The following is an 8,819-nucleotide window of genomic DNA, read 5'->3' on the forward strand; positions in this document are numbered from 1 at the left end:
GAGGGCGAGGGGGTGAGAGGGAGAGAGGGTGAGAGGGTGAGGGGGGGGGAGGGTGAGGGGGCGAGGGGGTGAGAGGGAGAGGGGGTGAGAGGGAGAGGGGGTGAGAGGGTGAGGGGGTGAGAGGGAGAGATGGTGAGGGGGTGAGAGGGGAGATGGTGAGGGGGCAAGGGGGTGAGAGGGTGAGGGGGAGAGGGGATGAAGGGGTGACGGGGTGAGAGGGTGAGGTGAGGGTGAGGGGGTGAGGGGTGAGGGGGTGAGGTGAGAGGGTGAGGGGGTGAGGGTGAGAGAGTGGCAGGATGAGGTGAGAGGGTGAGAGGGTGAGGGGGTGAGGGGGTGAGGAGGTAAGGGGGTGAGAGGGCTCCGAGTGGGACAGGGACCCTGGCTGCATGGCTTGGCAAGAGGCAGAGCAGAATCTCCCTGATTGGGTGTAGGCAGCAGGTAGACTGAGAATGGCACCTCTGGGATGCCACCCTCCCCCGCTCCTGCTCAGCCTCCCTCCTCTCCTGGCCTAGCTTTGTCCTCCACTCACCCTAGTGGGGATGGATGGTCAGCCGTAGACCCTGGGTTGCTGGTCTTGTCTTTTTCTTTTCGCGGGGACAGGGGTCTCACTGTCTTTCTCAGGCTGGTCTCACATTCTGGGGCTCAAGCAATCCTCCCACCGCGTCCTCCCACCGTGCTGGGATTACAGGCATGGGCCACTGTGCCTGGCCCGGTCCCTAGGTTCATTTCCTGACCTTGTCTGCAGTGCTCTGGGTGCAGGCTCCTGGACACGGGGGACGGAGGGGAAGTGAGGTGGGAACGTGGAGAGCACAGGCCCGATGCGGAGGCCACCCTGGGGGCACCACCGACAGCCAGGGGCCTGACGATGCTGCTGTTGCTGCTGCCTTGTGTTACAGACGGGGAGACTGAGGCCGAGAGCCGCCGAGTGGCCTGGCCCTGCTGATGCTCCCCCTTTCTTTCCCCACAGGACTCTAAGTTCTACCTGGAGGGCGAGGTCCTGTTTGTGAGTGTGGGCAGCATGGTGGAGCACTACCACACCCACGTGCTGCCCAGCCACCAGAGCCTGCTGCTGCGGCACCCCTACGGCTACACCGGGCCGAGGTGATGCCTGCCCGTGTGGCTGCCAGGCCAAGGCAGTCACAGGGGCCCTGACCCCAGGCCACACAGATGGACACGGGCCCACGTGGGAGGGTGAGCAGGAGCAAGGCCCTGCTTGCCTAGGGCCTCTGTGATGGACATCTCGTAGGACCCTGCCAGTCTCATCCAGCAGGCTGGGTTCCAAGGCTGGACCAGGCTCCAGGCTCCAGAGGAGGAGGGGACTCTGTTGCCCCACACTAACTTGCCCTGTCCCAACCCCAGAAACCCAGGACCAAGTCGTGCCTGGGCTCCGAGGACAAGAACAGTGGTCCCCCCATCACACACACCCCGCAGTGGGCTGGGAGCCCGGCGGGGCCAGGGCAGCTGGGTGGGGCCGGGGCTGGCCCTGGGACCCCGAGGAACGCTAAGACACAGGCTCCAGTAGGGGCTGTTGCCTCCAATAAAGCAGCAGTGAGCTTTGCCTTGGTGGCTGGGGCTTGATTGGGAAGGAGGGGATGACCAGCTTCCTGGGTGCCCACACTGATGTCCAAGTGGTGACTGCAGCAGTACCCAGGAACCCCAAGAGTTGGTTGTCCTGTCTTCCAGGCTGCAGGTCACTGAGTGACTTCTCCAGGGTTCACAGCTAGTAACAGATCAGGACCCAAACTTGGGCAGTCTGGGCTGGGAGCCCACACCCCACGCACTAGTTCTGCTGCCTTGGGTCAGGCCAGGGCAGTGCTGCTGCAGAGCTAGAAGGCTCTGCAGCTACAGCTGGTTCATTCCTTGCATTAGTGCATGAGCAGTTACTGGGTATCTCCTGCATGCCTGGTCCCGTTCCAGACAGGGGCTTCTGGCCTGGCTGAGTTCACAGCCCAGTCTGGGGACAGCTGGGTATGGAGGTGCTTATGGCACAGTGTCCAGGGCAGCTGGGTGTGCAGGGACTGGGGGTTTCAGGAATACTTTTTGGAGGAAGTGACAGCTATGATGGGACGGGAACAGTGGACCCTAAGCAGGCCAAGGGTGGGTAGGGATGGTGGTACCCAGATGCCCAAGTCCTCCAGGCAATACTTGACTCAGGTCCAGCCCCAATTGGTCCCCTTACTTTCTGCCATGGAGTTCCAGCGGGTCACTCTCCCTGGCACACCTTCCAGGCTGGATTTTTTTTTTTTTTTTTTTGGAGACGGAGTCTTGCTCTGTCTCCCAGGCTGGAGTGCGGTGGTGCGATCTCGGTTCACTGCAAGCTCCGCCTCCTGGGTTCACGCCATTCTCCTGCCTCAGCCTCCAGAGTAGCTGGGACCACAGGCGCCTGCCACCATGCCTGGCTAAGTTTTTGTATTTTTAGTAGAGACGGGGTTTCACCGTGTTTGTCAGGATGGTCTCGATCTCCTGACCTCGTGATCTGCCCACCTTGGCCTCCCAAAGTGCTGGGATTACAGGCGTGAGCCACCGCGCCCGGCCCTTCCAGGTTGGATTTTTAATGAAACAGACTCGGGGGAGGTCGGGGCTGGCAGGGACCCTAGGATCCTTGTGATTTTTCTTAGCACTTTATGTCAGGGAAACCTAAACTGAGGTCCGCACTTGTGCCACTGACAGGGACTGACTAGGGGAGAAGGTCCTGCGGCCCCCTTCCCCGGGGTGTGTGCTGGGACCTGTGGTTTGCTGGCGGAAACAAGTGATGAGGCTGGTTAGCGGATGTGGGAGGCTGTGGCCCTAGGGGGCCATCGGGTGCGGTGGAACTGCAGGCCCTGCTGATGACGGCAGCCAGCTGCTTCCAGGAACCAGGTGTCCAAGGCCACCTCTGCAGGGCCTTCCTCTTCAGCCTGCCTGGGGTGAGAGGTCGGTGCACCACAGCCAAGGCTGGGGCACAGGGAGTTTCTGTCTCTGGAAAACCAGCCATTCCTCCTCCCTGTGGTCAGAATTCTTTGCCCTGTCTGACCTGAACTCGCTTAGGGAGTCATGCCACTCCCCACTGTGGCCATAGTTTCTCTTCCTGTAAAATTTTATTTTATCATTTTTTTTGTTTGTTTCTGAGATGTAGTCTCACCCTGTCACCCAGGCTGGAGTGCAGTGGTATGATCTCGGCTCACTGCCACCTCTGCCTCCCTGGTTCAAGCAATTTTCCCGCCTCAGCCTCCCAAGTAGCTGGGATTCCAGATGCCTGCCACCATGCCTGGCTAATTTTTTGTATTTTTAGTAGAGATGGGGTTTCATCATGTTGGCCAGGCTGGTTTCGAACTGACCTCAGGTGATCCGCCCACCTCGGCCTCCCAAAGTGCTGGGATTACAGGCATGAGCCACTGTGCCCGGCTACTTCCTGTAAAATTTTTAAATGGAGGATTGGGTGAGAGTTACGGTTTCCAGCCTGGTGCCTGGAGTGCTGAGCTGGTGGTGCACTCCAGGACACCTTTGCTTTATCTTACACGGCCACCTGGAGCCGGCTCAAGTGGCTAAAACATCCTGGGGCCCACAGCCAGGTGATAGGTCCCTCTGGCCAACTGGACAGCTGAGGCCTGTGGCTACCCGAAGCCCAGCTGGGGCCCTGGCCCAGTCTCGCCTCCCAGACTCTGCACCTGCTGGCATAGCTGCCCACCTCTGTGTGAGCTGCTCTAGGCCTAGGGCCTCAGTTGTAAGAGTGTTGGGGTGGGGTAGGGGGCAGGCCATGGTCCTTCAGCACGAAGAAGGAGCCATGAGGGGCTCCCACGACCTCCCGAGACTTGCCGTAAATGTTCTAGTCCACATATAAGGGTAGGGTTGGAGTTACCATTTCCTGAGCACATCTGTGAGGTGCCGAGCTGGGTACTTGACAGTCATTTGCTTGGAGAAGCAGCTGCTATTAGACCCATTTTATAGGTGAGAGAACCAAGTCTCACAGAGGCGTGAGTTCAAATCCCACCTCTGCCACTAACTGGCATGTGACCCTACCCATCCTTCGCTGCTCTGAGCCTAGACCCTGGCCCCTGCCTGGCTCCCTGCCACCCCTCATGGCCTCTGATGGTCATTGTGGGGGTCTCTGCCTGGTTCCCAGGGCTAGGGTTAGGGCTCTGGGGGTGCTTTCACTCAGCCAAGGGGGCCACAGCACTGGGGAGTGAAACTGCCCCGCCTCACCCTGCTTTGCCCTCTGAGTCTGTGAGGGTGGGCTGGCAGGAGGCCTAGGCCCTGCCCCAGGGACAGTCCTGCTTCCTCATTTTTTAGGTAGGGAAACCTAGGCTTCAAGAGGACTCACTGACTTGCCTACTTTCAAGATGACTTCAGGTGGGCTCAGTTTTGGGGCTTGGGAAAATGACCCGGTGGCTTTGGGAAGCACCCCAAGCCCAGGATGAAACATGCTTCTCTTACTGTGGTTCCATCCGAAGGACTGTGGTGAGCCCTGTGCCTTCCGTTAATAAAGATTTTTATTGTGAAAAGATTTTTTTTTCTTTCTATTTTTGAGACAGTCTCACTGTCGCCCAGGTTAGAGTGCATTGGTGCGATCTCAGCTCACTGCAAGCTCTGTCTCCTGGGTTCAATCAGTTCTCGCGCCTCACCCTCCCATGTAGCTGGGATTACAGGTGCCTGCCAAATTTTTGTATTTTTAGTGGAACTGGGGTTTCACCATGTTGGCCAGGCTGGTCTTGATCTCCTGACCTCAACTGATCTGCCCACCTCTGCCTCCCAAGTGCTGGGATTACAGGCGCGACCCACTGCGCCCAGCCTTGAAAGATGTTTTTAGAACCAGAAGCCTCGGTTCTCACTGCTGCTTCTGGGCCACATTGTGCAGAGCTCCCCTGCTGGTTGGGGCTCAGTGCAGCCCCAGGGAGGTGCTTCCTGCAGCTCAGGATGGGCGAGGGTGGGCGTCGGGAGAGAGGGGGGCCTGGGGCCTGCGGCTCAGTGCCCTGAGGCAGGCAGGGCTTACTGGGGCCATTTCATAGAAAGGCAGATTGAAGCTCAGCAGGGAAGAGGCTTTTGAGGTGATCCAGGCCCTGGACGGGTGGCTTAGGACACCAGGGTCACACCAGGAACATGGGAGGGCCGTGCTCATCTCTAGAGGAGGGGAATGGGGAAGGACCACAGCCTTTGTCTTTGACTGTGACCCAGCAGTATCAAGCCCCTCGCTGGGCACCTCGCACACACACTCTGCCCTATCTCTGCCTGCACGCCCTGTTCCCTCCACCTAAATAGACTGCCTCCCGAGGGGGCGGTGCCAGGAGGACGCCTGTCCTTGAGGAAGAGGGGGCAGTGACCCCACGAAGATGCTTGACAGACAACCCCCACCACCTCAGAAGTGTGTAAGTGGTGATCCCTTTTAAGCCATCTTCCAGCCATTCTCACTGGAGGGAGATTGGATGGGCACAGAGCAGACTCCTACCCATCTACCCTCCTTTGGACCCCTAGGAAACTTCGCAGGCATTCCAGGCTGCTGGACAGCTGCCCTTGCGTTACTGTCAGCTTCATCCGTGGCCGTGCTCTGAGGGGCTCAGAGCTGAGGCAGAATCCCGTTTTCATTCATTTCCTGCAGAATAAAACAACATACAGAAAAGTGAATAAAACATAAATGCACAACCTCACACACGGTTAGGAAGTGAGCATCTGTGCAACCTCCGTCAGGAAATAGTTTTGCCAGCACCCAGATGCCCTCCCCTCACAGTGTCACTTCCGGCCTCTCCGCCCTGGCTTATGTGAGTCTTATGTTCTTGTTTTTCTAAAAAGTCTTCAACACCCAATTATGCAGCCATTGCAGTATTTTCCTGTTTCTGTGCTTTATCCCCTTGAATCATACAGATGCAAGTTCTGGCAGCTGACTTCTTTGGCTCATTATTATGTCTGTGAGATTTATTTATGTTGCTGTGTGTAGTATAGTTTGTGCATGTTCATTGCTAAAAACTTCCATTGGCTATATCATAGTTCACAGATTCATTTTACTGTCAGTCAAACTTGTTCAGTGCATGCAGCCCAGGATGCCTTTGAATGTGGCCCAACACAAATTTGTAAACGTTCTTAAAACATTATAAAATTTTTGTTGCTTTTCTTTTCTTTTCTTTTTCTTTTTTTAGCGCATCAGCTATAGTTAGTGTTAGTGTATTTTATGCGTGGCCCAAGACAGTTCTTCCAGTGAGGTCCATGGAAGCCAAAAGATTGGGCATGTCTGCAGTAGCTGGACAGTTGGTTTGTTTCTAGTTTGGGGTAATTACACACAATGCTGCTAGCAACAATTTTGTCCATGTCTCTGATGCACATGTGTTTTTTGCAAATGGGGCACAAATTTTTCTAGGGTTTGTACTTCTGGAGTATGACTTCTGGGTTCTAGGGTATGAGGATCTTTCTAAATATTGTTCTAGTTTACGTGCCCACCAGCAGTAAAACAGAATTCCCTTGCCTTCCCATCCTCGTCAGACATTTCACTTTTGCCAATATGGTGGGGTGTAGTTATGGCCTTAATTTGCATTTAGCTAATTACTAAGGAGATTGAGCATATTTTTATGTTTTTATTAACCATTTTGATTTTGTCTCCTGTGAAGTGTCTGTCATCTTTTGCCCATTTTTTAATGTGTTGTTTGTCCTTTTCTTTTCTTCTTCTTTTTTATTTTTATTTATTTATTTTTTTGAGACAGGGTCTCTGTCGCCCTGGCTGGAGTGCAGTGGTGCGATCTCAGCTCACTGCAGCCTTGAGTCAGGCTCAGGTGATTCTCTCACCTCAGCCTCTCAAGTAGCTGGGAGCACAGGCCCACACCACCAACCTCAGCTAATTTTTTGTATTTTTAAGTAGAGACGGGTTTCATCATGTTACCCAGGCTGCTCTCAAACTCCTGAGCTCAAGCGATCTGCTGGCCTCAGCCTCCCAAAGTTGGGATTATAGGCGTGAGCTACCAGATTTTTTCTTATTAATTATTTTCTAATAATTCTTTATATAGTCTTGATATTATCCATAATGTGTATTGCAAATATCTTCTCTAACTCTGGCTTGACTCTTTATGATGTCCTTTGTTGTTTTTTGGGGTTTTTTGAGACAAGGTCTTACTCTGTCACCCAGGCTGGAGTGTTATGGCACAATCATGGCTTATTGCAGCCTCAATTCCTGGGCTTAAACAGTCCTCCCACCTCAGCCTCCCGAAGAGCTGGAACTACAATCACACACCACCATGCCCAGCTAATTTTTTTTTTTTAGAGATAGGATCTTACTATGCCCCAGTTGGTCTCAAATTCCTGGGCTCAATGAGCCTCCCATCTTGACCTCCCAAAGTGCTGGAAGTACAGGCATGAGATGCTGTGCCTGCCAGTTCTTATTTTTAATGCAGTTGAACTGATCAGTGTTTTCATTTTGGTTAGTGCTTTTTGTGACTTAAGAAATCCTTTCCAGGCTGGGTACAGTGGCTCACACCTGTAATCCCGGCACTTTGGAGGCAGAGGCAGGAGGATCACTTAAGCTCAGGAGTTTGAGACCAACCTGGGCAACATGGCAAAACACCATCTCTACAAAAAATACAAAAATTAGCTGGGCATGGTGGTGCGTGCCTGTAGTCCAAGCTACTCAGGCGGCTGGGGTGAGAGGATTGCTTGAGCCCAGGAGGTCAAGGCTGCAGTGAGCTGTGATTGTGCCACTGCACTCCAGCCTGTAAGACAGAGTGAGACCCTATCTCAAAGACAAACAAACAAAAAAACACTGAAATTCTTTCCACTCCAAGGTCATGAAGATAGTCTCTTAGATTATATTCTGAAATCCTTATAAATTTTAATTTTATATTTAGGCCTTTAATTCATCTGGATTTGTTTTCTTGCATATGGTGTGAGGTAAGGATTCACTTTCATTTTTTTCTCTCCATAGGGTTACACACCTATCCTATCATTATTTATAATCTGACTTTCTGCGCCCATCTGCAATGCCACCTCTGTCATATGTCCACATATATGTAGATCTGTTGCTGGATTCTTTCCTCTGTTCCATTAGTCTGTCTGTTCTTGTGCCAATATCAAGCTGTCTTCATTATTATCAATTATGTATTGACATCTGATAAAGTAAGTCCTTTCCACCTTATTCTTCTTCTTTGAGAGTGTCTTGAGTATTCTGGCTCTTTGTATTTTCATGTAAGGTTTTTCTCTCATATAAATTTTAAAATCAGCTTGTCAATTCCAACAATGATGCACTTGATAGTTTGGGAATTTATTATAGCTATCAGTCAGTTTTGGGAAAATTGACGTCTTTACAATATTGAGTTTTCTGATTCATGAACATGGTCTACCTCTCTATCCATGTGGGTCTTCCTTAAGGTTTGCCAATAGGATTTTATAATTTTGTCCATTGTGGTCTTGCTCATCTTAAGTTTGATTTGTGAATATTTTATGTTTCTTTTAGTCTATGGTAAATTGTGTATTTTTAATTTCATTGTTTTGTTTTTTTTTTTTTTTTTTTTTTTTGAGACGGAGTCTCGCGCTGTGTCACCCAGGCTGGAGTGCAGTGGCGCGATCTCGGCTCACTGCAAGCTCCGCCTCCCAGGTTCAGGCCATTCTCCTGCCTCAGCCTCCGAGTAGCTGGGACTACAGGCGCCCGCCACCACGCCCGGCTAGTTTTTTGTATTTTTAGTAGAGACGGGGTTTCACCATGTTAGCCAGGATGGTCTCGATCTCCTGACCTCGTGATCCGCCCGTCTCGGCCTCCCAAAGTGCTGGGATTACAGGCTTGAGCCACCGCGCCCGGCCTCATTGTTTTGTTAATAGCATATAAAACACACCTTGTCTTTTAACTGCAGCATTTTGTCCATTGTGTATTT

General features: G+C 52.4%; 1 protein-coding gene across 3 annotated transcripts in view; it reads left to right on the forward strand.

The window, feature by feature from the left end:
- The window catches only part of SH3BP2 (SH3 domain binding protein 2), a 47,545-nt gene extending 45,986 nt beyond the window's left edge, over window positions 1-1,559 (forward strand). For all 3 annotated transcript variants that reach the window (XM_025386320.1, XM_025386319.1, XM_025386318.1), the window contains one exon: window positions 968-1,559. In XM_025386320.1, coding sequence (XP_025242105.1) covers window positions 968-1,105 — 138 coding nt within the window. In that variant the 3' untranslated portion in view covers window positions 1,106-1,559. The remainder of the gene's footprint in view (window positions 1-967) is intronic.
- Window positions 1,560-8,819: the final 7,260 nt, after the last annotated feature.

The sequence above is a fragment of the Theropithecus gelada genome, chromosome 5 (assembly GCF_003255815.1).
Source record: "Theropithecus gelada isolate Dixy chromosome 5, Tgel_1.0, whole genome shotgun sequence".
NCBI classification, from domain to species: domain Eukaryota; kingdom Metazoa; phylum Chordata; class Mammalia; order Primates; family Cercopithecidae; genus Theropithecus; species Theropithecus gelada.